Below are 27127 nucleotides of genomic sequence, written 5' to 3'. Positions count from 1 at the left end.
TCTTGGGCTTCTGACCTCCAAAACTATTAAATAAACCATATGCTGTTTAAGGCACTACGTTAGTGGTGATTTGTTACAGCAGACATAGAAAATACTCAGTAATATATCTGTGCCAGGTTTTTTTTTTTTTAAAGATTTATTTATTTATTCATGAGAGACACACAGAGAGAGGCAGAGTCACAGGCTCCTCACAGGAAGAAGCAGGAGAAACAGACTCCCCACAGGGAGCCCAATGCAGGACTCCATCCAGATACTGAGATCATGCCCTGAGCCCAAACCAGACACTCAATGGCTGAGCCACCCAGGTGCCCCAGCCTGTCATTTGTTTTTTGGGTTGTTTTTTTTTTAAGATTTTATTTATTTATTCATGAGAGAGAGACAGGCAGAGGCATAGGCAGAGGGAGAAGCAGGCTCCATGCAGGGGAGCCCGATATGGAACTCGATCCTGGGACTCTGGGATCATGTCCTGAGCCGCAGGCAAACACTCAACCGCTGAGCCACCCGCGCATCCCGGCCTCTGTCTTTTAAGGCCAAGTTTGGGCCACACTGTCCTGTTCCTTCCCCCTCCAGCTGCACTCCACCTGCCTGCCAGTACCACTCTGTGTGTCAGGTCCTCTCTGGGACTTCTGGGAGAGCTTCCTACCTGGTGAGATTCCATAATCCCTCTAGGAGTGTGGGGTATGATGTTAGACAGGGAGCATGTCAAAAGAGATTTTCAAATCATCTAAGGAAAAATGAAGGACATTTGAAGAGAAAGGTGGGGAACCTAAGACATGAATTTTAAAAATTGGAAAACATTTTTCTAAGACCCAGGGCTATGACACCATAGACTCTGGGGCACGAGGAGGAGGTGCTCTAACCTCCATGGGTTTATCCTGCTGTTCCTGTCTGTGATCCCATGTGGACCAACAGCACTCTACTTGAGGAGTGTGGGGAAATTACCTTTGGACACTCTGAGATTGGGGAATAGAGGGCATTGTCATGCTGAAATGCTCCCCTTGCAGAGCCCAGAGGCCTTCACAGTGTTGCCAGACCCACAATGGGAGGTGCAGAGTCCAAACCTAGGACTTCCCACCAGTTTGGGCCATGGGAAGCCTTTGACTCAAGGATCTGAGGCTTGCCTCTTGGCACCCCCAGAGCCTCTGAATCTGGGAGGAGGATTTCTGCCTCTGAGCTACCCCAGGCTCTTCCTGGACCTCTTCATCCTGTGGGGCCATCCTCACAAGAAAAGGTACCAAGGAGAATCAGCATTTGGCTAACTGTGACCATCTGTCTTTGCAGTCCTGAGAAACATCTTTGTCCTCACCTGTATCATCATCGTCTGCTCCCTGCTCTTCCCTGTCCTGTGGCACCTCTGGATTTATGCAGGAAGTGCCAACTCTAATTTCTTTTATGCCATCACGCTGACCTTCAACGTTGGGCAGGTAAGAGTCAAGGGCTGCATGGGGACAGGGATTCATTTTGTAGCTTCAGACATTGAGGTTCTGTAAACTGGGCATTTGGACATGAGTGAGGGGACCATTCTTTCCCTGAAATAGCTCCTAGTCCAGTAGAGAAGATTAAAGAAGAGAGCAGTAGAAAGGCTGAATTTGGTCAGCATTTATTAGGCACTGTGTGGAGCCCTTGTCACACTGAATTCTCCCAGCAAGCCTGTGAGATAGTGCTATCGCTACTTGACAAACAGCAACCAAGGCTCACCTCACACAGGTTGTCTTCTTGCCCAAGGTCGTTGGAGGAGCCAAGAACCAAATTCAGGAAAGGCTTCATTTCTGAGCTACCCTCTTTCTATAACAGCACCTGGGCTGCATGGCACTATGGTGGGTGCAGTTGGTGGTGGGTGGAGGGTAGGAGGAGGGAGAGGAGAGACTTTCCAAACTGGGACAGCAGAAGCAGACGCAGGGAGATGAGAAATAGTTCAGTCTAGCTGTTGGATAAGTCAGGGCACATATCTCGGGGTTTGATTAGCGGATGAGAAAGCTGTAGGGGTCAGAGAATGAGAGGTACCAGCTAGGAGCTCTAATCTTCCCTTGACCCAGGAAAAGCCCCTCCCTTGGTACCACACAGCAGTGGTTCTCAGAATCAAGGTGAAGGGGAAGTTGTTAACGTAGATTCTCTATTTGTGTTTTAAATCCTGTAGTTGTGACTGTCACAATTACGTGGCTTTGATTGTCCAAGAAAACAAACGGAAAACCAGATTCCTGATCCCACTCCCAAGACTGTTGAGCCAATAGACAGGAAAACAGTCAGGAGTTTGTGTTTTAAAGTTTTCCTAGAGATTCTGCTGCAGGTGGTCTAGCAAACTTTCCTGAAGTTCCCTTAGGTCAGCTCCATCTTCCTTGTGTGAGGTCTTATGAGAATCAGTCGTACCATTTACCATTTCACTTGCCATTGGCACAGTCAGGCATTTCCTGTGCTTGATGGGAAGCCAGGCGAGCTGGAGAGACTAATGATGCCAGTGATAGTCCCCAGGGAGAGCCTTGCCTCCAAGGTTAGCTGCTAGGAAAGAAGAAGGGAGGAGTTTGGACTTTTGCAATGAGTGATGGGTCTGGTATTTCCTGCACGGACATTTCTGGACAATTAATGTCCAGCCTGGCTATTTATCTTGGTTTGTGAACAGCAGGAAGAGAGACGGAGGGCCCTGTAGCCTGGGTGGGACCATCCTGGAGTCTCTGTTCTGTCATGTTCAGGTTATTCATGGTGGATGCTCAGCCCCTCCCGTGTCCTCCGTAAACAGAAATGTGTAGGATTCAACTTAATATTTGAGAAACTCCAAAAGGTTGTTCTGGCCCTTCTGTCTTGCTGAAATCCTTTTAATTATCCTTTGAAAGTGATGGCTGGCATGTGAGGGCACTGGGCCCGCCCTGGGCCTCTGGGGAGCTTGGCAGACTCCACTGCAATAGTCCACAGCTTGTCGTCAGCTCATGAGTGTCAGGTGTGGATCAGGAATACAGTTGCAGTGATTATGAAGTATTCATGGAACTTGCCAGAGGACAGCTTTTTTCCCTGTGGCTGCCTTTAGGAGGGAAGGGTCTCTGTAAATGGTAGGGGAGATGTTTGCAAGAGCTCAGGGGCCATGGAAGGCAGAAGAGACAGAACTGTTGGAACACGGGGTTGCAGGTGGGAACAAAAGGCCAGGGGGGAGGGAGTGTCCTAGGTAGTGGCTGAGCTGCGTAGAAAAACCAGACTGAGCCCATGGCATTGTCTTTTGCCTTTTTCTTTTAACCTCTTTTTAAAATATACTTTTAATCAGATGAGTATTCATAATACATGAATTCATTAATAGTGCTGGGAAAAGAAATAAAACGAAATAGAAGCATTTGGAATGGTAAGGTCCACCAGGGTCCTCATCTCTTCTCACCCCAAGGCAGATGTCATGATTGAGATCGGTTTGGGGTGTCTTTGCAGATGCTCTCTATGCATTTACGACAGCTCTCAGTACATGTGCACACATACAGAACTTTTTTACTTATATAAAGGAAGGGCCTCCTACTCTAGGTACTGTTCTTTGTCTTGATGATCTCCTCTTCATAATGGCTCCAAGAACCTTTGGGCAGGAGGAACTTGATTTATTTGACTAGATAGGCCCATGCTGATGGACATTGAGGTTGCTTCTGGTTATTCTGCTATAAATGGAAGAGCCTTGGGCATCCCTCCACATAATCTCATACACACATGCCAGTGTTTTCTTAGGATAGTCTCCAGGTGGTGAGATTTACTGGGTCAGAGGACATGTGCATTATGCATTTAGGCAGATATTGCCACGTTGCCCTTCAGATAGATCATACCAACCTCCAGGCCTCCCAGCTGTGGTACAAGTACCTATAAGCTGGCAGTTTATGCAGACATCACACACCTGTGTCATCAGCCACCTTGGGTCTGGGCTCTTGAGTCAGACAACTTTGTCGGGTCAAATGTTTTCTGGAAAAAAAAAAGTGTTTTCTGGGACTGCTGGCTTTGTTTGGGCTTTGTGGCTGCTGCTGCCAGGTCATTAGAGGGACATGTCACATGGGGGCACTTACCAAGGCAATCACTCAAGTCCTATCACTGTCCTGGAGCACTGACTGAGGTAGGAAGAGCGCTCTTCCTAGAGGTTATACACCCCTGCCTTCAGGCTGTTGGGAGCCACAGAGTGCAAATATGAGACGGTTAGAATTTTAGTAACTCTTAAGTGCCCCCTCCTTTAAAAGGCCTTCCATGAAGTTCCCCTGCTCCACTGTTTCCTTCTTAACCTGTTTCCTTCCTAGCACTTACCCAATTTGTAATGTTATATTATTTACTTGTTTCTCTCTCTGCCTCCCCCACTAGCCTGTGCACCTCATGCAAGCAGAGATCTGCCTGTCCTTCCCACTTTAGGGTCCCCAGCTACCAGCTTTGTGCTTGGCATAGAGCAGTTGTTTAGCAAACGGTTGCTGAATGAATGAACCAAAGATAGCCAGGGAGAACATGACGTGATTAATGGCCAAGTGTGCAGAGTAACCACTGGAGGAATCTAGTGGGAACAAGATCACCTTTCTTGTTGTGGGTGGTCTGGGAAAGCCCTGGGGAGGAAGAAGTAGCAGCTGGGCCTGGAGAGCGAGAGATCTGGGAGGTGGGCAGGTTGGGGGCCAAGTCACCCCCACCAGCCAAGGTTAGTAAGCAGCTCTGTCCCAGCCCTTCTCCCACTTCTGTCAGAACCTGGTCTCTCTGGCTGTTGAAGCCCCTACCTGTCCTCCACAGATCAAGCCAGCCCCTGCTTCTATCTGACCTACAATCAGTGCTTCCATTGAGATGTGTGGCCTTTGGGGACATGTCTTCAGTCCTACAGCTGGCATTTCTCAGCTTTTCTAGCTGGGATGATGCCTTAAAATCCCCTGGTCTTCCCTATCCCCTCCCTGAGCAAGACAGACCAGAGCTGTCCTGGGAACCAGAGAAGTATGGATTTTCAGCAGGCATCCAGAACGTGGTCTGGTGTTGGTGAGTGCTGAATGTGGAGAACATCTTGACCCACAGATTTGAAGTCCTGCTCTGTTTGAGTTGGTCAGTGCCACTTTGTTATATGACAAGCTATTGGTAAATTCTTAGTTACACTGGCAGGTAAACCAGTGACTTAGGCTTCATCCTTTCCCCTGGGGCCATTAAGTAGTTTTCAGCATGTGGCATGGATCATTTGTTAATTATAATTGGGCCTCAGAGTCAGTAACCAGGAAATGACCACAGTAAAACATCCATAGGGCTGGGGGGGTGGGGGGCAGGAGAGTGGGAAAGAAAGGCTAGGGAGGAGAATTTTTTTTTTAAGATTTTATTTATTTATTCATTCATGAAAGACACACAGAGAGAAAAGTGGCAGAGATACAGGCAGAGGGAGAAACAGGCCCCATGCAGGGAGCCCAATGTGGGACTCCATCCCTGGTCTCCAGGATCACGCCCTGGTCCAAAGGTGGCGCTAAACTGCTGAGCCACCCGGGCTGCTGCCGAGAAGGAGGAATTGAGATAGATTGGTTGGTTTTACTTCCTCACTGTGTGACCTTCAGCAAGTGACTTCTCTGGGTTGTAGTTTTCTTGAAACCAGGATACCCCAGCCTCCCTGGGTGTTGAGAGGACTGGGCCTGTGTGGGTCCTGTTACCATTATTCATATGTTGGTGTGAGAAGTAGCACCAGTGATCTGCTCTTCAGATAGCCAGAGCAAATACCCAGGGAAACATTTAGACCAATAAACTGAATGAAGAAGAACAAATGTCTTCTTCTTTTTTTTTTTTTTAAACTCTTTTTCTCCCGCAGGTCAGTGACCACCAGCAGAAGAAAATTAGTTGTCAAAGATTTTACATATAAACCAAAAGTAATATGTTTAGGGACACCTTGGTGGCTCAGTCAGTTAAGTGTCTGACTCTCAATCTCAGCTCAGGTTTTGATCTCAGGGCCATGAGTTCAAGCCCCACATTGGGCTCCATGCTGGGTGTGGAGCCTATTTAACAAAACAACAAAAAAAAAGTGTTTAAATTTAGTTTTTTTTAAAGAGTAAGATTAAACATTACCCTCACCCCAATTCATCTTAGAAACAGGGAACATGGGATCCCTGGGTGGCGCAGCCGTTTAGCGCCTGCCTTTGGCCCAGGGCGTGATCCTGGAGACCCGGGATCGAGTCCCACGTCGGCTCCCTGCGTGGGGCCTGCTTCTCCCTCTGCCTGTGTCTCTGCCTCTCTCTCTCTCTATCATAAATAAATTAAAAAAAATTAAAAAAAAAAAAAAGAAACAGGGAACATGAGGAAATCTCTCCCTAAAATTATAATTAATAGCGACTCATGTTTAAAGAGTGCCTACTAGGGCCCAGGCCCATATGATCCCTTTAATCTTCTGGATCATGTGCTTGTGTGGCATTCTGAACCTTTCCTTGTATATTCACGTATACTTTTGTGCTCCTAGAGAAGAATTTTATTTGTGTGTGTGTTTTATTGTTGGCATCATGATGAAACATCATGATGATTGGAACATCATGATTTACTAAAACATCTTGGTGATTTTTCCTTGTTTGTGTAAGAAGGAAGCTCCTCATGAGTTGACACAGTTGCTTCCCTCCTGACAGCCCTATAAGCTGTTTTCCCTTGTTTTTTATAATAAGGAATTCACTTAGTCTTTGCACAGCCCTTTGAAGGAGGCACTAGGATGCTGCTCTCCTGGTACCAATGAAGAAGCAGAGATTTGGAAGTCCCCAAACCTAAGGGGTATGTTTATTCATGCTCTTGTTTCTCATGTCCTCTCGCTAGACCCAAGGTTCCATGAGGGCAGCCCCAGGTCTGTCTTGCTCAGGACCATATTCCCAGCACCAAGAATATTCAGTGACTGTTCATTGAAGAATAAACAGAATAAGCTGGGATCCAAAACCACATTTTATGACCAGTGATCCCATATAATCCTGTATACCCTAACCTCCCAGTTCTAGCATCTGTTTAGGACAGAGCTGGGCCTGTGGCAGGTTCTGCTGGATTCCTAGGGAGCCAGAGCCCACTTCCGTTTTCCTCTGTGGCTGACCCTGAGAGCCCCATTCCTATTCTATGTCCGTGTCCAAAACAGATTACCCACTGTCCAAAACAGTGTCCCAGCTGGTCTGTAAATACTCCATGAGCTGCTGCCTCATCACTGTGAGGTGCTGAGTCCAAACCTTTCCCCTTGTAGTGTAGACCCTGTAGCTGGCCTTGATTTGGCCATTCTGCTCTCTGTCTCCAGGGAGATCTGGAGCCCTGGGTCTAGACACTAGCCCTCTTGTGTTGAGTCCTGCTCAGGACTTGTGTATTTACTCCACAAATGAAAGCACAATCCTATCTCCTGGAATTACCTCTCAGTTGGTCTGGCGTGTCATTCTGGGGAATGGGACCACGAGGAAATAAGTTTTGGGGGACATGTTAGGTTGATCATCAGTGGTTGAATGGTAACCCCCATTTGTGGACAGCCGGGGCCCATTTCAAATTGAATTCCATGGGTTTGTGTGGTCCTAATGGCAAGATCCCAGGTCTGTGTGTGGGTAGAAGTGTTCCTCCTGACAAGAGGGGCCTGTGGCCCAGGCTGGAGCCCTTGCCCTCGCCCAGTGGGGTGTGTTTTGCTTTCCTCACTGGTGACATTTTGCTAGGTCTTCGTTCATTCCTTTGTCCTCAAACTTTTAGCTTAGTACTCAGCATCCCAAGCGTGGCTCTCACAGGCCCTTCCCTATCTACAACAAGAGTGACAGGAAAAGCCTGAGCTAAATATAGGGGGGCAAGGCCAGCAGAAAGCCTGGGCTTTGGAGGCCTGGCCTTTGCAGTGACTCCGAGCTCCATCTGTCCTGGCTCACTGGCCTTAGGCAAGTCCTTGGGCCTAATTAATTTATTTGCATATATTGGGTGCCTGCTATGTGCTAGGCACTCTGCTAGCAGAATGTGAATGAGACACAGCGCTGCTTCCTAGGAGTCCAAGGTCTGAGGGAAAGAAAGAAAACAAACCAGGCAGGGCCAGGGCAGCCTGGTGGTGCTATGAATGGAGTAAAAAGGCTGGGATGTGGGATCCCTGGGTGGCGCAGCGGTTTGGCGCCTGCCTTTGGCCCAGGGCGCGATCCTGGAGACCCGGGATCGAATCCCACGTCGGGCTCCTGGTGCATGGAGCCTGCTTCTCCCTCTGCCTGTGTCTCTGCCTCTCTCTCTCTCTGTGACTATCATAAAAAAAAAAAAAAAAAAAAAAAAAAGGCTGGGATGTGTAAGGAAGCTTCTGTGGGAAGCAGCCCATACATGGGGCAGGGGTGGGTAGCAGCTAACCAGGCTCTCTGTGGTGGGACCTGTGGGGAAGAGAGTGTAAGTGAGCGAGTGCAGAAGGCCATCCTGCAATAGCATGAGCCTTGTCAGGCTGAGGACCAGGCTGAGCCTGTGGGTTTTGGCTGAAGATAACTGTGATCCCACTCCTGCTTGGAAAACCTCACCATGCAAGGAGGGTAAGAGGTGAGGGGTGTGAGCCAGAATCTGGAGCATGGGGAGGCTGTTGAAACCTGGCAAGTGGTGATAGCAGCCCCCGTTTCTTCCGCCTAGGATGGCTGTGAGGACTCAGGCGTTGGGGGGGGGGGGAGCTTTTGTGAATTGAAAAGTGCCACATAGATGACAATTACCATCATACTGACTTTAATCTTGGTTGTGACCTTCCAGGGGTCCAGTGATTTTTTTCCATTATTTTGTATCTTTAGAGCTAGAGGGTAGAGCTCTGTTTCTCCACCATTACCTTCTGCATGTGTCCATTCAGGCCTGAGTAGGGTCCATGCCAAAGCCCATCCAGCTCCACAAGTCAACCGTCAGCCCCCTCCTGCTCCCACATTCTGAGATCTGAGGCAGCCTGGGCAGAGGGAGCTGTGCTTTGATTGCCCATGGTGACAACCACATGAGCTCCCCAAGTGCGGGTTGGCTGTCAAGTGTCAGCATCTCCAGCCCAATCAAGAGACCTGGGGAACTGGGACATGCCTATGGTGACAGCACCTGCTTCTCTGGGAAGCTGTAGCCAAGGGGCCTTGCTGGTTGAGACTGCTGTTCTGAGCCCCCGGCTTCTAGACCCACTGAATTAACAGCCTTCACTGGTTCAGATGTCTTTGATACTTATTTTGCCTTTTACCCAAAAATCTCTATCTTCTTGGCCAAGTGACAGGGCTGGGACTTGGGAGCACAGCCTCAACAGGGGTGTTAGTGTAGACCACGGTTACTGTGAGCTCATAACAGGACCCACATGTATGGGTGCAGTCCTTTCACCCCTCCCAGAATCCTTAACTGGGAGGAGACGTGGGGGCAATGGAGAAGAACTAGGATTTGGGCTTCAGGCAGCACTAGCATTGCAGCTTAAAGTTTCCCTAACCCCCGTGTGACCCTGGGGAAGACCCTTGACCTTGGAGTTTGCTCATTTGTAAGTGGGGCTTATAAGCCCTACCCCAGAATGTTGTGAAGATTCAATGACAATGATAATGGGGTTTTTTTTGTAATTGAGGCATAGCTGACAACACAGTGTGACATTGGTTTCAGGTATACAACTTACTGATTCCACAACTCTTATGCTGTGCTTACCACAAGTGTAGCTGCCCTCTGTCCCCTGCAACACTGTTACAGTACCATTGCCTGTATTCTCTGCACTGTACCTTCCATCCCCCTTGTTCATAACGGGAAGCCTGTACTTCCCACTCTCCTTTACCCATTTTGCCCACCCTAATGATGCTCTTTTGGTAAAGGGCCTGGCCCAGGGCAGCTACCTGGGAGTTGTTGGTTTCCCCCTCTCTCCACTCTCCTCTCCTGTAGTAGAGCATGTTCTGTCCATTTTACTCTACATGTGAAGCACCGCTCCCTGTCCCTGGCCATCCTTTTATCAACTGCCTCATTAAATCTTCATTGTGGCCCAGAAGGTAGTCCTGCAACCCTCCTGGCTACTAGTGGGAGAAATGTGGTCTTGACTGAGCCCTCACTGTGGTAACACTGAGAGGGTAGGGACCAGCAGACCTCTCCCAGAGCACCAGCCCTTTCCTGGGCCTGGGGTCACAGAGCTGGAGCAGATGCCACCCCATTTGGTTGTGACTTCATCCCAGGGGTGACATAACTGAGCATGAGGTTAGGGAAGACTCTAGGGCAGGAGATGCAGATGATGCCTCTCTAGGGCTAAGTAGGAGCCCCTTGTGGGAAGGGCCATTCCAGCTACCGAGCTGAGCATGAGCAAAGGCGGTGGGATGTGGCCACGTGCTGTTTGCAGGAACAGGCTGTGTTCAGGGCTCCTGGGGTGTGTGGATGTGGTGCAGGGCAGAGTGGGGCACTAGACACTTCTGAGCAGGCAAGTGAAGGATTCATGTGTGTTTGTGTGTGTGTGAGAGAGACTGAGAGAGAGAGAGAGACCCTGAGAGACTGCCAGAGAGACAGACAGACACCGAGAGATTAAGAGGGGCCAGGAGGGGGACACCTGGGTGGCTCAGTGGTTGAGTGTCTGCCTTCAGGTTGTGATCCTAGGGTCCTGGACCAAGTCCCGCATTGCGCTCCCCACAGGCAGCCTGCTTCTCCCTCTGCCTATGTCTCTGCCTCTCTCTTTGTGTCTCTCATGAGTAAATAAATAAAATCTTAAAAAAAAAAAAAAAAGAGCCAGGATGATACAGGAGGCCTTCCATCAAGGGGTGGCAACGGGAGGAGACAAGGAGACTGAGTTGGAAGTCTGAAGAAGGAGATTAGCAGAACGTGGTGGTTGATTGCAGGAGAGATGAGTCCAGCCATTGTCCTGAGGGCAGCTCTAAAAAATGGGCTGCTCTGCAGGTCTCTGAAAACACAGAGGAACTGAGCAAGGGCTAGGGGAACCACCATTGTGAGTAAACTGGTTTATAACTCACTTTTCAAATAAGGAAAATGCAGCTTAGGGTAGGGAAAGTGACTTACATAGGGCCACACAGCCACTAACTCGCCCATGCTCTTTCTACTGTTCCTTGCCTAACTTCCACTGCCCAGACTGGGCAGAAGGGCTCTTGGTCTGCAGCTGCTGTGTGGCCTGAATCCCATGGCCTCTGGGAAATCCCTTCTCCTCAGCCCAAATGGAAAGCTTCAAGGTCAGAAGAGGTTGCCTCGGCCAGCCTACTACCATCTGGGGGCATCTCTCTGAAAAAGCCAAGCCTCCAGGCCAGCCTGGTGTCCACAAGATGCCTTCTCTGTGGAGGCAGGGGCAGGACACCCAATCAGGACTAGTGACCTTTGGTTCCAGATAGACCAAGCCAGCACACAGGGCTCTTTCCCTCCATGCCACCCTCTCCTGACACTTTATCATAAAAATTTTCACAGACACAGCAAAGTTGAAAAATTTAACATTGAACACCCAGGACCCAAGCCAGCAGACCACATTACTTTTAAGTGTCCTGTCTCCCCGATGTTCTGTGCCCCCTTTCTCACTCTGTCCTAATTTCTCATGACCTGGACAGTCTTGAGGAGCACTGGCCAGGTATCCTGTAGAGTGTCCCTCCTTTGGGTTTGTCCCATACTTTTCTATAAGACTGGGGTTTGGAAAAAAATTAAAAAAATAAAAAAAAAAAGACTGGGGTTTGGATTTTTTGAATGCTCAGCCAGTACATGCTAGCCACCTGATTTCATGCTGTTACCCTTCATCATTTGTTCAAGACCATGTTTGTGGGACTTCTCCAGTAAAGAACTATTTTCTCCTTCCCTGCTCTGTTCTTTGGAAATGAGTTACCAAGTCTGGCCCACTCAGGCAGGGGTAGGGGGCAGACAAGAATTAGGTTCAAAAAAAAGAAAAAAGAATTAGGTTCCATCTCCTGGAGGAGGGCATGTCTGCATAAGTTATTTGGAATTCCTCTGTAAGGATTCCAAAAGGAATCCTCTCATTTATTTATTTATTCAGTCATTTATTGGCTGGTTGCTTTTAATTGATTTTTTAGTCAATGATATATGCATACATAATTTGCAATATTAAGGATTATAAGGAAAAAGAATAGCTCTCTAAGGCCTTAGATATTTGTTTTGGTTCTTCTAAATAACGTGTGCTAAAAAAAAAAAAAAAAGTGTGCTCTACTGTTTGTATCTCTTCATTTTTTTCCATTTTATATTGGATTGAACTATATGAACTTTCCAATACTCAACCATTTTTGATCTGCAAAAATGCCCGTTTTATATGGTTCAACCTAATCCCTAGTATTTTGATTTTCTAATCCTTGTGCAGCTGATTGTGTATGACACTGAAGTCGGTCCATTTTGTTTTATTGTGAATTGTGACTTTGCATTTCACCCTCACCAGACCTGGCTTGGGGGTTAGCCCCACCAGCTCAGCCACAGCTTCAGGCTTCCCATCCCCAGACCGGACACCTCGGGTCTGGGTGAAAAAGGGGCTACAGGCTATGAGGTCAGCCTTTGCTGTGGTAACTGACCCCGCAGGCGGCTGTAAGGAAAGGCCTCGGGCCCTGGGCTATCTGCTCCACTGATAGCCTCTGCTGCAAGTTCTCTGCCCTGTGGCAGACTGGACTCCAGGTGCCTCACTTTGCAGGGTCCTGGCCACTAGGCCAGCTCTCCTGGCATAGTCTTAGGCCAACTACTGGACACTCTGTGCCTCAGTTTCCTCATCTATTAGATAGAGGCCAGCCCTGGCGTTTGTCCTTAGCTCTTGTTTCAAGCCCCTCCATGTTCTTTTTGCCCACAGCATGAGGCTGCCCAGGACAGGGGTTTCTGAGGATCAGAGGCCAAGATCCCAGACTCAACTCAACCTCTGACCTGCTCTGTAGGCTCTAGCCAGGTGCTCCCCACCACTGCTCTGGGCTTCCATCTTCTCATCTGTGCAACAGGTGGTTGGGGCTGATGGTCTAAGAGGCCTCTAAGTGGCTGAGACCTGGGGTTGTGAGCCCCTCCTGCCCCAGGTACTGGAGGTCTTAGCATGTGATGGGATTATAAAATGGCGCAAGTCCTTGTTCAGCTCTGGGCCTCTGTGATAGGGATGGTAGCCTGAGCTTCTAGGGCCTTTTTGATTCTGTGGCCCATATAGGAAAGGCAGACTGAGCTGGGCATGAATACCAGAGTGTCAGAACCCCTTGGGGACCCTTCCCAGTCCAGGGGAGGAGCCACAGTTATCAGGCAGTCATGCAGATGAAAGAAAAACTAATTTAAGATTAATGGGGTTAAGACCCAACCTGGGGGGTATGGGAGGGCTTCTCTAAGGAAATGATCCTTTCTGAGACCTAAAGGGTAAGCAGATGGTGACTGGATGAAAGGGAAGAGAACATTCCAGGCAGAAGGAACAGCAGAGATCCTGCAGCAGGAGGAAAGAGGCCAGTGTGACTGGAGCTGAGTGAGGTGGAGCAGGAGAGAGGGTGAGGCATGCACATGGATAGGGACCAGGCCCAAGGCCTCAGAGCCTCAAAGGAGTTTGATATTCACCCTAAGAGCCTTAGGAAGCCTTTAGAGGACCTTTCAGGTAGGAACATGACCAGATTTGTTCTGAAAAGCAATCTCTGGCTGCTAAGTAGAATGGACTGGGGTTGGGAGGCTTGGGACCAGGGAACACAGAGAAGAGACTGCTGCTGTTTAGATGGCAGTGATTTTGTTCAGGGTGGTAGCTGTAAGGACAAGTAGAAATGGGTGAATTTGAGAGCATTTGGGAGATAGAACTGGCAGGTGAAGTATCAGGTGATTCTGTGGCCTCAGCACCTGGAAGGAAGATGGGGGGTATGGGTTCACAGTGGGAGAAGTAACTTTGACAGAGACTCAGCTGTACTGTGGAGGGGCCTCTGGTTGCAGAGGTCACATTCTGGAGTTCAGAGGCCAGACCTAGGGATGGTGGCATAAACCCACAGGGGTGGGATGGATTGGGGCGACTTCTGAAGTGCAAGACCTTGCAGTGTGGGTAAGGGGTGCCTGAGCAGGGTCTCCCCCACACCTGCCCAGCCCCTCAGTGACCCAAGGTTCAGGGGGAGGTTCCTTAGAGCTTCTGACACCTTCTCTCTCCCCCCAGATCCTGCTCATCTCTGATTACTTCTATGCCTTCCTGCGGCGGGAGTACTACCTCACACATGGTCTCTACTTGACTGCCAAGGACGGCACAGAGGCCATGCTTGTGCTCAAGTAGGCCTGGCTGGGCACAGGGCTGCATGGACTTCAGGGGGTCAAAGGGCCAGAGGCTGGGCCCAGCCCTCTAGCCAGAGTTCCCAGCAGAGGAGTCCTCAGGCAAATGAGGTTCGAGTCCAGGGTTACAAATCTCTGGCACCAGAGGGGAGCCATGGCTGGCAGCAAGGCCTGTGGGGAATAGCCAGGAGCAACTCCACTTGGACCCCCACTTTTTGGCTCTGCATACCAGGGAACCCCCTCCATGCTGGAAAGGGGAAGAAGCAGGTGAGCAGGATTTGTTAGGTTGTGGCTACTTAATAAATCTTTTTTGTTATGAAATCTATCCTGGGCCCACACTGAACTCCTGGAAAGGGTGGGCTTGGCCCCTTATATCACCACGGTATACCACACACTGGTGCGAGTTTCCAGAATGAGCCCCAAGTCCACAGCACACAAAGCTGTTCCTAGTGAGCTGAAACTAGTATGAGACAGTGCCACCCGAAGCCCTACCCATTCCCCAAGCAGCTGGAAGCAAAGGGCCAGGCAGGCCTGAGCAATCTTTATTCTGCAGAGGAACAATGACCACAGATCCATACACCATGTCAAGATCAGGTGAGCCAAGGGCCAGTCCTTCAGGGGTGGGCAGGTCCAGGCAGGGGGGCAGCGCCTCAGGTGAGGGAGGGGCAGATGGGCAGGGGCCTAAAAAAAAGATAAATCACACGAGCAAGAGTGCTGGGGGCTGTTCCCCACCCTCCCCCATCCCAGCCAGCACCCAGGAGGGCATCCCTAACAATGACTGGCCCAGGATCCACCCAGGGGCAGAGTAGGTGCAGTTGGTGCCCCCTGGCTAGGGGGCCAGCATCCCTGCCCAGCCCAGCCCGGGCAGAGCAGTTCAGTTCAGGAGCCAGGAGTTCCCTGGGCAGAGCCTGACAGGGCACCCCCCCACTCCCAGGCCAACCACCCCCCCTACTGCTGGCTCAGAAGCCGAAGGTTTCCTGGGAGGCGTAGACCATGTAGAGGAAGCCATCATCATCCTTCTCCTGCTCATAGATGTCCGCGATGGGTGTGGACACGCTCACCATGCTGTGCTGGTTCACCAGCAGGAAGAAGGCCTGCGTGGGGTTCAGCTGCAGGCGGCGCCTGGGGTGGGCAGAAGAGCAAGCCAGTATGAGGGGACCTGGCTCCTGGGTGGGTGGAGCCCTACACCCCCCTTCCCCCCAAAGGATTGAGGTGGCTTCACACCCATCCCAGCCCCTTCTAGGAGCCCTCACCTCTGACCTGACACTGATCCCAGCCCTGACCTTGACTATCCCAACCTCTCCAGAACAGAGATTTAAGGCCAGGCCCGGCCTGCTGGGGCCTCGCCCTCCCCCAGAAGGACCCAAGCCCCTTCTGACTGCTGCTGCCCACACACCGGATAATCTTGACCAACTCGCTCATGTTGACATGGTCTGGGACCAGGAACTTGGTCTTGTCCAGGACAGGCAGCTGTTTCTCACCCTTGTAGCGCTCGATGATCACCTAGGGGTGGGGCGGGGGATGCGTGAGCCCGGCGGGGCCTGGGGCCGCGGGGATGGGGGGTGGCGGGACTCACCGGGATCTTGCTGGGGTGCTGGTCGCGGATCTGCTGCACCTCCTTACAGCGGTCGGCTGCGGACAGAGGGCGGGCAGTAAGGCCGCGGTCCCGCTCGCCCTTCGCCCCGCCTGTCCCCGGCCCCGCCCCCCAACCCCCGCCCCCAGGGCCATCAGGCCCTAGGGCCTGGCACCCGCCGGCTGGGAGGCGAGGTCCCGGCCCAGGCCTGAACCTGCCTCACGGCCCAGGGGTCCAGCCCGAGTCTGACGTCACGGGGCTGACGTCGCCTGCGGCAGTGAGGGTCAGTCTCGCGGGGCCCCCTCCCCGCGCCCGCTGGCCGCCCGCCGGGCCTCACCGAAGGTCCGCCGCTGCTTGAAAGGCCGGTCCGAGGGCATCGCGCGGGCCCGGCGGGGCGCGCAGGCCGGGGCTCCGGGGCGCGCGGCTGGGGGCTTTGGCGGAGGTTCGGGGGCTCCGCGCCTCGCGCTCAAGGGCTCCGGGGCTCGAGCTGAGCCTGGCGGCGGTGGCTCGGGGAGGTAACTCGCCCGGGTGACGTCAGGTCACAACATTCCTTAAAGGGGAGGCCGGCGCGCCACTCCCATTGGGCCGACGCAAAACCCTCCCGCCCGGACCCGTGACGTCACGGGACAGAGCTGGATTCCCGGTCTGGGCCGCGAAGGGGCGGGGCTTCCTGGGCACGTCACAGTCCGGTGATGTCATGGGCTGCCGCCCCCTCTCCCCGAAGCCGGGGTTGAGCCACCTCTCGGCTCCCGCAGCCCGAGAGCCCGAGAGCGAGCGGGAGCCAGAGCCAGTCCCCAGATCGGCATCTTTCCGTTCCCACTGGTGCCAAGTCATCCCATAGGACACTCGGAGTCTGTTCTGTTCCAGCAACGGTGCGAGGCACCGGGGGTGACAACAGTGAACCCAAAGACCTTCTCGCCTTCGTGGAGCTCATGATTAGAGAAAAAAAAGCTAGGGTGAGGGGATTAAAACATGAAAGAGCAAGACACTAAAAAGGAACACAGGTTTTAGAAGGAATTTCTAGAATTAGAAAAACTATTGAAATTCAGGTCTCAAAGGATGAGACAAAAAAGTAGATTAGATATAGAAGATAAGCCACTGAACTGGAAAATAGATCAGAAGCAACTCACCAGAGAAACTAGGTGATGGGCAATGTAAAAGAGGAAGTGAGTCTTCTCACTTCAGTCCTATCACAGGCCCAATCAGAATTCCAGAAGGAGAGAAAAAAAATGGGAGAGGCAGTACCTGAAGAAGAGCTTACAAACTTCATTAAAGACCAGGATTCTCACATAAAATCCAAAGCGGGATAAATAAAAGTAGCATTTTGGCACTTTGTAATGAATTTGCAGAACTCCAAAGAGAAGATAGAAAAATGGTGAGCAACTCAACTGGCAAACATGTGAGTAGATCTAAAACACAGTGGAACATGAACAGTGACGGTTAATCTGTGGAGTACAAAACAAGAAAGGACACAACTGGTAAGACTGGAGAGGGCAATCAGTTCAAGTGTTCTAAGATGCCTGATTTGAGGGGAGAAAGATAAAGATACTGATAATTGCCCAGCTTTGTAAACCAAAGTGTGTATTTCAGACACTTATGAGGGATCACTAAAGAATGGAAAGTGTAATGGCCAAAGCAGGAAAGGAGAAAAAAAGTAGTTAAAAGAATGGTAAATGATACAAAATCAGAGGTAAAAAAGATTTTACATTCACCTATTAAAACAGATGATCAAAAAAATTTAAAAAAATAAAACAGATGATCAGGGCATGTGGGTAACTCAGTGGTTGAGTGTCTGCCTTCTGCTCAGGTCCGGATCCTGGGGTCCTGGGATCGAGTCCTGCATCGGGCTTCCCACAGGGAGCCTGCTTCTCCCTCTGCCTATGTCTCTGCCTCTCTCTGTGTCTCTCATGAATAAGTAAATAAAATCTTTAAAAAATAAAAATAAAAAAGAAATATACAAAGTGAGTAGCTATATACCTAAAAAAATTAATCCAGATGGTTTTCTAAGTGAACTCCTCCTACTCCTCCCAAAAAAACCTGCAGTAAACATCATACTGAATGGTAAAATACCATACTATATGATAAAATGTTAAATATTATTCCCTTTAAAGCCAAGAACAAATTTTGAATTTTGTCATTGAACACAATGCAACATTGTATCAAGGTCCTAGCCAGAGCACCAGGCCAAGAAAAAGAAGAGAGAAGCATAACCATCACTCACAGCCAGAAGACCCAGAGGAATCCATGAACAACAGAAAACTGCTAACTAATATGAACGAATATCATACCATGTTTTAGAGAAAAATGGAAAAATGGGAACTCTATGCTGCTGATGAGGGTGTAAATCTTTTTAGCACAGTAGAGAGCAATTTGGCAAAATCTACCGAAACTGAAGATGCCTATATCCTAGAGACCAGGAATTCCCCTTGCTGTGTGCCATGTGAGCTCAAGGGAACATAGTTAAATGTGTTTATTGGAGCATTTTCTTCTTTTTTTTAAGATTTATTTTTATTTATTTATGGTAGACACAGAGAGAGAGAGGCAGAGACACAGGCAGAGGGAGAAGCAGGCTCCATGCCGGGAGCCCAATGTGGGACTCGATCCGATCCCGAGACTCCAGGATCGTGCCCTGGGCCAAAGGCAGGCACGAAACCGCTGAGCCACCCAGGGATCCCCTATTGGAGCATTTTCTTAATGGCAAAAAAAAAAAAAAAATGGGACCACCTAAATGTCCCACTGAATATCTTAGGAATCCCTTTAACAGAGCAACACACCGTGAGAGAGAGAAGGGGTCAGGAAACTTTCCCTTGAAAAGGCCAGACAGTAAATATGTTTGGTTTTGAGGGCATATAATCTCCAGCAACTACTCAATTCTGTTGGAATGTGGAAGTAGCCTAAGGCCCCTAATGGGCATAGTTGTGCCCCCAATAAAACTTTATTTGCTAAAACAGATTTGGCCTGAGGCCTTAGTTCTCTGACCTTTGGTCTAAAGCTGTGTCAAAATGGACAAATCTGGGATCCCTGGGTGGCGCAGCGGTTTGGCGCCTGCCTTTGGCCCAGGGCGCGATCCTGGAGACCCGGGATCGATTCCCACATCGGGCTCCCGGTGCATGGAGCCTGCTTCTCCCTCTGCCTGTGTCTCTGCCTCTCTCTCTCTCTGTGACTATCATAAATAAATAAATAAAAAAAAAAAAAAAAAAAAAAAAAAAAAAAATGGACAAATCTCACCAAGTTACAGGAGAGTGTGGTCAGAGCTATTGAGTGCGACTGAAAGAATTAGGTCGGCCATGGCCTTGGGGAAATGGTTACACCTCTCTTTTGTCTGACTAAGCCCTGGACTGAGGCTACAGTGGGGGAGGGGCTCCTCCCCCAAACCCCAAGGTCTGTGCTTGCTCTTACTCTTACTCAACCAGTTAGCTGGACTGACACTCCCTTCTCCAGTCCTCCTGTTTCTCTCCCTAAGGCTTCCTCCCTCTCCCCAATCTCCCTTGAATCCAAATGTCTACTCTACTTGAAAGCCTAGCAGACGTCTCAAATTTAGCTTCCCCCAAATGAACCTATGCTCTTCCTCTAAAATGTGCTCCCACTGTAATCTTCCTTGTCTCTATCCATCATTTTTGACTGCTTTCTTTCTCTCACTACCCACACATCCAATCCATGCCCAAACCCTGCTGGCCCACATTTCAAAATAGATCCAGAACCTGACCAGTTCTCACCACTTCCACCACGACCCTCAGGCGGGAGCCACCACCATTTCTCGCTTGACCACTGCCAGCAGCTCCCCTCTGGCCTCTTTGTTTTGACTTTGTGAGCCTCCATTTGGTCTCACTACACTGACAGCTGTTCCTGTATCCCACTCATTTAGAGCAAAAGTCAAAGCTGAACAGTGGCCCGTGAGCCTGTGGGATCTCCCTTCCTGCTGCTCCTGGGGCCTCATGTACCCTCACCCTCACACCCCTGGCTTCAGCTACACTGGCCTCCTTGCTATTCCAGGAACCCCGGACATGCTTGTGCCCCAGGGCTTTTCTGTACTTACTGGTCACTTTGCCTGGAACATTTTCCCCCAAGATTTCTGTGTGGCTCGCACTCTTGATTTTCCAGGTCTTCTCAGGAAGGCTTTCCTGAGTGATTTTATTTAATGTTTCAGCTCCCACCTCAGTCACTCCCTATCCTCCCTCCCAATGCCTTGCTTATCTTTCTGCCAGAACATCTATCACCTTCTAATATGCTATGTAATTTTTCTAAGCATTATGAAAATATTCAGGTATATGGAACACTTGAAGTCACTGTCCAGCGATCACCAATATTCTTACCAGTTACATTCTACACTCTTATGTTTATCATCTGTATGTCCATCCATCCAATCTTTTTTTTTTCTTTTTTAAGATTTTATTTATTCATTCATGAGAGACACACAGAGAGAGGCAGAGACATAGGTAGAGGAAGAAGCAGGCTCCTCGAGGACTCAATCCCGGGACCCCTGGACGATGCCCTGAGCTAAAGGCAGACGCTCAACTGCTGAGCCACCCAGGTGGCTCTCCATCCAATCTTTTTTTTTTTTCCATCCACTTTTTTTTAATATATTTTTTAAGATTTTGTTTATTTATTCATGAGAGAGAGAGAGAGAGAGAGAAAGACAGGCAGAGGGAGAAGCAGACTCCACGCAGGGAGCCTGACATGGGACTCAATCCTGGGTCTCCAGGATCAGGTCCTGGGCTGAAGGCAGCGCTAAACTGCTCAGCCACCCGGGCTGCCCTCCATCCACTCTTTTTTATGCATCTCAGAATAAGCTGCAATCCAACATCTATTTATTTATTTATTTATTTATTTATTTATTTATTTATTTATTTATTTTTAATATTTTATTTATTTGACAAGAGAGCACTTGCCCACAAGCAAGGGCAGTGGCAGGCAAAGAGGGAGAGGTGGACTCCCCTGCTGAGCAGGGAGCCCCACTTGGGAACTCACCCCAGGACCCTGAGATCATGACCTGATCGGAAGGCAGCCGCTTAACCAGCTGAGCCACCCAGGTGCCCCACAACATCCATTTATGATAAAAACATATCTCAACATAGTAAAGGCTATATATATGACAAACTAATTTCTAACATACTCAACAGTAAACATTTGAGGGCTTTTCATTTAAGATCAGAAACAAGACAACGGGGCAGCACTGGTGGCTCAGCGGTTTAGCACCGCCTTCCGTCCAGGGCCTGATCCTGGAGACCCGGGATCGAGTCCCATGTCGGGCTCCCTGCATGGAGCCTGTTTCTCCCTCTACCTGTGTTTCTGCCTCTCTCTCTCTCTCTCTCTGTCTCTCATTAATAAATAAAATCTTTGAAAAAAAAAAAAGAAACGACAACAATGCCCACTCTTAACACTTTTATTCAAAACCATCTTGCAAAGCCTAGCCAGAGCAATTAGGCAAGAAATAAAAGGCATCCAAATCTGAAAGGAAGAAGTAAAACTACCACTATATGCAGATGACAGGATATTACATATATAAAAAGCCCTAAAAACTCCACCAAAAAACTGTTAGAACTCATAAATTCAGTAAAGTTGTGATACAAAATCAATATATAAAAATCTGTTGTCTTTCTATATGCTAAAAATGAACTATCAGAAAGAGAAATTAAGAAAACAACCCCATTTAAAATTGCATCAAAAAGAATAAAATACCTAGGAATAAATTTAACAAAGGAGGTGAAAAACTTATATACTAAAAATCATAGGACATTGATGAAAGAAATTGAAGACATGAATAAATGAATATTCTGTACTCATGAGTTAGATGAATATTAAAATGTCTCTATACCCAAATCAATGTACAGATTCAATGCAATCTCTATTAAAATTCCAAAGGCATTTTTCACAGAAATAGAAAAAATGATTCTAAAATTTGTATGGAACCATAAGAGGTTCTGAAGAGTCAAAGCTGTCTTGAGAAAGAAGAACAAAGCTAGAGGTATCACACTTCCTGATTTCAAACTATATTACAAAGCTATAGTAATCAAAACAGTATAATATTGTTATTTTTTTTATAATATTGTTATTAAAAACACATAGATCACTGGAGTAGAATAGAGATCCCAGAAATAAGCCCATGTATAGATGAACAATTAATTTATAACAAGGAAGCCAAGAATACATCATGGAGGAAAGGATAGTCTCTTCAGTAAATGATGATGGGAGGGCTGGACCACTACTTATACTGTAACAAAAACTAATTCAAAGATTTGAATATAAGACCTGGGGCAGCCCTGGTAGTTCAGTGGTTTAGCGCCCCCTTAAGCCCAGGGTGTGATCCTGGAGACCTGGGATCAAGTCCCACGTTGGGCTCCCTGCATGGAGCCTACTTCTCCTTCTGCCTGTGTTCCTGCCTCTCTCCTCTGTGTCTCTCATGAATAAATAAATAAAATCTTCAAAAAAAAATGAATGTAAGACCTGAAACCATAAAACTATAAGAAAGCATAGATGATAAACTCTTTAACATTGGTCTTGGTGATGATTTTAGGATTTGATACTAAAAGCAAACATAACAGCAAAAATAAGTGAGACTACATCAAATAAGAAGCTTCTGCACAGCAAAGGAAACCATCAACACAATAAAAAGACAACCTACTACCAAATAGGAGAAAATATCTACAAGTCATATATTTGATAAGGGGTAAATATATATATATTACATATATAATATATATCTGAAATATATAAAGAACTCATACAACTCAAGAGCAAAAAATCCAAAACCCCCAATCTGATTAAAAAATAGAGGACCTGAATAGACACTTCCAAAGCAGATATACAGAAGGCCAATAGACACATAGATGCTCAATGTCACTGATCAGGGAAATGCTAACCAAAACCACAATGTGGGGCAGCCCGGGTGGCTCAGCGGTTTAGCGCTGCCTTCAGCCCGGGGCCTGATCCTGGAGACCTGGGATTGAGTCCCACATAGGGCTCCCTCCATGGAGCCAGCTTCTCCCTCTGCCTGTGTCTCTGCCTCTCCCTCTCTCTCTGTGAGTGTGTCTCTCATGAATGAATAAATAAAATCTAAAAAAAACAAAAAAAACCCACAATGGGATACCACCTCACACCTGGCTACCTGTTATCAACATGACAAGAAACAAGTGTTGGCAAGGGTATGAAGAAAAGGGAACACTTGTGCACTGTTGGTAGGAATGTAAATTTGTGCAGCCACTGTAGAAAACAGTATGGAGTTTCCTCAAAAATTAAAAGTAGGAATCTAGTAATTCCACCTCTGAGTGTTTATATGAAGGAAACAAAATCTCTAGGAAAGAAATACACATCCCTATGTTTATTGCAGCATTATTTACTATAGCCAAGATACAGAAACAACCTAAGTGTTCATTGATAGATGAATGGATAAAGAAAATGTGACACACACACACACACACACAGAGTATTATTAATCCATAAAAAAGAATGAAATCTTGCCATTTGTGACACACCGATGGACCATGAACTTACAGATATATGGAATCGAAAAAAACAAGCTCATAGATACAGAGAACAGAGTGGTGGTTGCCATAGGTTGGGGAGTGGGGTGGGGCAAAATGAATGAAAGGGGTCAAAAGGCACAAACTTTCGGGTTATAAATAAGTCAAGGGGGGCCACCTGGGTGGCTCAGTCAGTTGGGCATCTTTTTTAAGTTTATTTATTCATGAGAAACAGAGCAACACAGAGACAGAGACAAAACTAATTAATTTTAGCTCAGGTCATGATCTCAGGGTTGTGAGATCTGCCCTGCATGGGTGTGTGTGTGTGATATTTATATCAAGGGGACATAAATATAATGTACAGCTTGGTGACTATGGTTAGTAATGTTGTAGTGTATATTTGAAAGTTGCTAAAAGTACATCATAAAAGTTCGCCATCATAAGAAAAAAAATTGTAATTATGTATGCTAATGGTGTTTAACCAAACTTATTGTGGCAACCATTTCACAATATATGCAAATACTGAATCATTAAATTGTACACCAAAAACTAATATAAATATTATATGTCAATTATATCTCAAAAGAAAAAAGGAAAAAACCCAGTAAGTTGCAGACATCTGTTTACCTCTAAACCCTTCACATTCATATCAATATGTGTTTTGGGTAATTTTTTTTCATTACAGGGTTAACATTTAAATATAACAAAGCACAGATGTTAAGTGTGTGAGGAGTTTTGACACCGTACAGCCCAAACTCCTACAAAAATACTGAACACTACCATCACCTCTTGAGAAAGTTCCCTTCTGCCTCTCCTCAGTCCATTTCCACCCTCACCTCAAGATGTAACCACCATTCTGAGCTTTTCACTATAGGTTAGTCTCAGCTGGCTAGAACTTCATATAAACAGACCCATACAGTACAGGCTTTTGTATCTGGCTTCTTTACCTCAATATGAACCTCTTGTCATTACAGACCTCAGCAGACCGTTTATTTTTATTGCTGGGTAGTTTCCATTGTGTGGATGTAGCACAGTTTGGTCATCCATCCTCCTACCAACGGACACCTGGACTGTCCAGCTTTTGGTGATTACAATAAAGATGCTATGAACATTCCTGTAATAGTCTTTGTGTGGATATACTCATTTTATTTCACCTGGACAAATATCTAGGAGTGGAATTGCTGGCTTATGAGGTGTGTGTTTGGTTCTGTAAGATGTTACCAGATCTTTTTCTAAAGTAGTGGTTCCATTTTAGATCCTAATCAACTTATATGGGAGTTCTAGTAGCTCTGTACTCCTATAAACATTTGGTGTTGTCAGATGCTTTAATTTTAGCCACTCTGGTGGGTGTGCAGTGGTATTTCATTGTGGGTTTAAATTTGATATGGTGTATAATTATTACAAAAATCATTTTATTTTTCCCTCCCACTAATATTTAAGCCCCTTAATGGCAGCATTTTCCATATGTTTGGTTCCTGCTCTATCCCAGCACTTAAACAGAGGGTGCTCGCTAGATACTTGCTGGATGAGGACCTCCACTCTGGGCCTGCCCAGTGCTGTTTCTCTGGGTTGCTGCCCATCTGAGGGTCTGTCTCCCCCTCTAGACCATGTGGAGGGACTGAATCTGGGCCAAGCTCTGCTGCCGGGTGCTAAGGAGATCCGAAAGGACCGTTTGGGACAGAAAGCTGGCCTTGGGTGGCCGTGCAACGGCCCGGCCTGGGTGGCCACCAATTGCTGTGTGACCATGGCAGGCTCTTTCTTGAAGCCTCTGTCTTTTCCTTTACACAGTGGCCGACAGACGTAGGTCCAAAGTAGCTTTACCATTTACTGGAAAACTTGGAGCACATTCTTTCCCCTTGGAACCTCAATTTTATCACCTGGAGATGCTAGCAGAGTAGGCTCTGAGGTCAAGGATCAATATCAAAGAGTGACCAAGAAGGCACGGAATTCTGGGGAAACAGGGCCTGGATCAGGTGGCCCAACTTTAGCACCCAGTGCTGTGATATCTTATTTAAGGCAATGAACTCACTTGTAAAATGGGAGGACCTCACTTTGGGAGGACCCAGGAGGATTGAAGTCTGAGACAGGGTTGTTATCTCTGAGTGAGGATTGGTTGTTCCTGTTTACAGACTCTAAATTGAATTTTTCAAAGGCTAGAGGGAAAGAAACCGGCCCAGGGGTCCCCAAGTGTCTACGCTCACTCTTCAAAGTCTCTCTGGCATCACTGGGAAGTATAGGCCATGACGACCAGTCCCACTGCCCACATGGGGCCGCCCTCCCTCTGTCCCCTCCTTTCCCTCTAGCCAGGGGCATGCTCACCCCGCACCCGCCCTCCCTGAGTGACAGGGCCAGGGTTGTTCCTTTTACCCTGCCCTCCCCACACCTTCAGAGCTGGCCAGTCACCTGCGGAGGTGGCCTCCCCTTGGCCTTTCCAGGCTCTGGCTGCACCTGAGGGCTCTCATCCTGCCACGGCCCTCATCTCTCTTCAGCCTGCTCATGTCCTCCTGGGTCAGGTCTCCCTTCACAGCCATTACTGCCTTCAACATGTCAGTGGCTACCAGACCCCTACTTCCAGCCCTGACGCCCTGACTTCCCCTCAGAGCCTCAAGTCTGGATCGTGCCTCCTGAGCAAAGTTTGCCTCGGAATGTTATTCTTCTCAAGCTTGAAACATCCAAGTGAAGCCACCATCTTCCCCAGTATCCGACCTCCTGCTTATCCCCCTGCCCTCACATCCCATCACCCCGGCCTGATCCAGGCCTCAGCTGGGCGCTCCCCTTCACGCACCCACCTGTCACTCTGTGTCCTCTCAGCCCCATCTGCCCCTCACAGCCCTCCCCGCTGTCACTCCGCCCGCTCAGCTTGGGCCGCACTTCCCTGGTCTCAGCCTAGACCACACCTCACCACCACCCTTTGAACGGACAAGATTTCTACTTCACCCTTGGTCAGTCACTTCCCCACGAGCCTCCATGTTCTCTTGCCCAGCACACATTCCCAGCCCACTGCTACGACCACTTTCTCCTGGAAGTTCTTTCTTCTCTTGGCTTCTATGGAGGAGACTGCTGACTCTTACCCCTTGGAACACAACCCTGAATGTCTCTTAGGGCAGCCAGCTTGATTTCCCAGCTTCCACTGCAGTTAAGAGTGACAAGATGACTAAACTTCTGTCCACAAAACGTAAGTGTTGTGGGACAAGAGCGTCCTACCGGACATGGTGGGCATCTACAACAAGCAAGACCCCAGACCCGGTGGGAAGCAGGCCTGAGGTGATCAGCCACCACCTGGGCCAGTATCACCTTCGCCTACGATCCTGTGAAGCCCCCGGGCCATCCCCTCCTTTTGCTTCATCCCCTCTCAGGTAGCCTGCTTGGTTGCTATAAAGGCGTAGAGTGCTCTTAGGGGGAGAAAAAGAGTGGAAAGTGCTCTCTCTGTGGGACTTCTGGGAAATCTCCTTAGAGGGAAAGAGTACAACCTTCTGTACCCATCCTCCGTCAGCTGCCTGAAACTTGATGTGATGGCTGGAGCTCCAGCAGCTATCTTGGATCACAAAGACAAGGGCCATGCGGGGGGGATGGTGGAGCTAAAAGCTGAAAAGAGCCTGGGTCCCTGATGACTTTGTGGAGTCACCATGCCAACCCTGGGCTGCTGACTAGACAAACTTTTATCTTGTTTAAGCCCACAGTTACTTTGAATTTTCTGCATCTTAATTAAATCCTAATCCAAAGAGCGTTCGCCTCAATTGACTCTCTGGGCCCCCCTCCCTCCCTCCCTCGCTCTCATTGTCTGCAGGCGCCTGCTCCTGGAGCAGAGCTCTGGAGGTGAAGAATCCCTGGTGATGCCTTCACACCCCCCTCTCCCTTTTCATTCACTCTGTCACTCTGGTGAATTCATATAAAGCTCTTGGCTTTAATCACTGGCTTATGGCCCAAGTCTGTTTGTCCAGCCCGGACTGGCAGAATAGTGTATTCAACAGGGTGTTCAACATGATCAGACCCATGGATGTCTGATAGGCCCAGGTTAAGCAGGCCATTTCAAAAT

General features: G+C 48.3%; 2 protein-coding genes and 1 long non-coding RNA gene across 5 annotated transcripts in view; 2 read left to right on the top strand and 1 right to left on the bottom strand.

The window, feature by feature from the left end:
- The window catches only part of PIGU (phosphatidylinositol glycan anchor biosynthesis class U), a 94784-nt gene extending 80401 nt beyond the window's left edge, over positions 1 to 14383 (top strand). The window contains exons 11-13 of one of the 2 annotated variants that reach the window (XM_038572064.1): positions 571 to 646; positions 1282 to 1424; positions 13949 to 14383. In XM_038572064.1, the coding sequence (XP_038427992.1) occupies positions 571 to 646; positions 1282 to 1384 (179 nt within the window). In that variant the 3' untranslated portion in view covers positions 1385 to 1424; positions 13949 to 14383. The remainder of the gene's footprint in view (positions 1 to 570; positions 647 to 1281; positions 1425 to 13948) is intronic. The other variant, XM_038572063.1, reaches the window with a different exon arrangement.
- Positions 14384 to 14578: 195 nt separating this feature from the next.
- On the bottom strand, positions 14579 to 16163 carry MAP1LC3A (microtubule associated protein 1 light chain 3 alpha). Of its 2 annotated transcripts, XM_038572074.1 has the most exons (5): positions 15969 to 16126; positions 15635 to 15690; positions 15455 to 15561; positions 15011 to 15180; positions 14579 to 14739 (listed from the first exon to the last, which is right to left on the bottom strand). In XM_038572074.1, the coding sequence occupies exons 1-4, from the start codon at positions 16006 to 16008 to the stop codon at positions 15018 to 15020; spliced, it is 366 nt and encodes a 121-aa protein (XP_038428002.1). In that variant the 5' UTR covers positions 16009 to 16126; the 3' UTR covers positions 14579 to 14739; positions 15011 to 15017. The 2 variants fall into 2 exon arrangements, with proteins under 2 accessions (XP_038428002.1, XP_038428001.1); XM_038572073.1 differs by having other exon boundaries at positions 14579 to 15180; positions 15969 to 16163.
- A 132-nt stretch (positions 16164 to 16295) lies between these two features.
- LOC119877476 lies at positions 16296 to 24211 on the top strand. Its single transcript, XR_005377780.1, has 2 exons — positions 16296 to 17109; positions 23777 to 24211. It is a non-coding gene; the product is annotated as an uncharacterized LOC119877476 (long non-coding RNA).
- The last annotated feature ends 2916 nt before the right edge of the window (positions 24212 to 27127 follow it).

The sequence above is a fragment of the Canis lupus genome, chromosome 24 (genome assembly GCF_011100685.1).
Source record: "Canis lupus familiaris isolate Mischka breed German Shepherd chromosome 24, alternate assembly UU_Cfam_GSD_1.0, whole genome shotgun sequence".
NCBI lineage: Eukaryota > Metazoa > Chordata > Mammalia > Carnivora > Canidae > Canis > Canis lupus.
The sequence above is the reverse complement of the archived record's forward strand: the minus strand, read 5'-3'. Positions and strand labels throughout refer to the sequence as shown.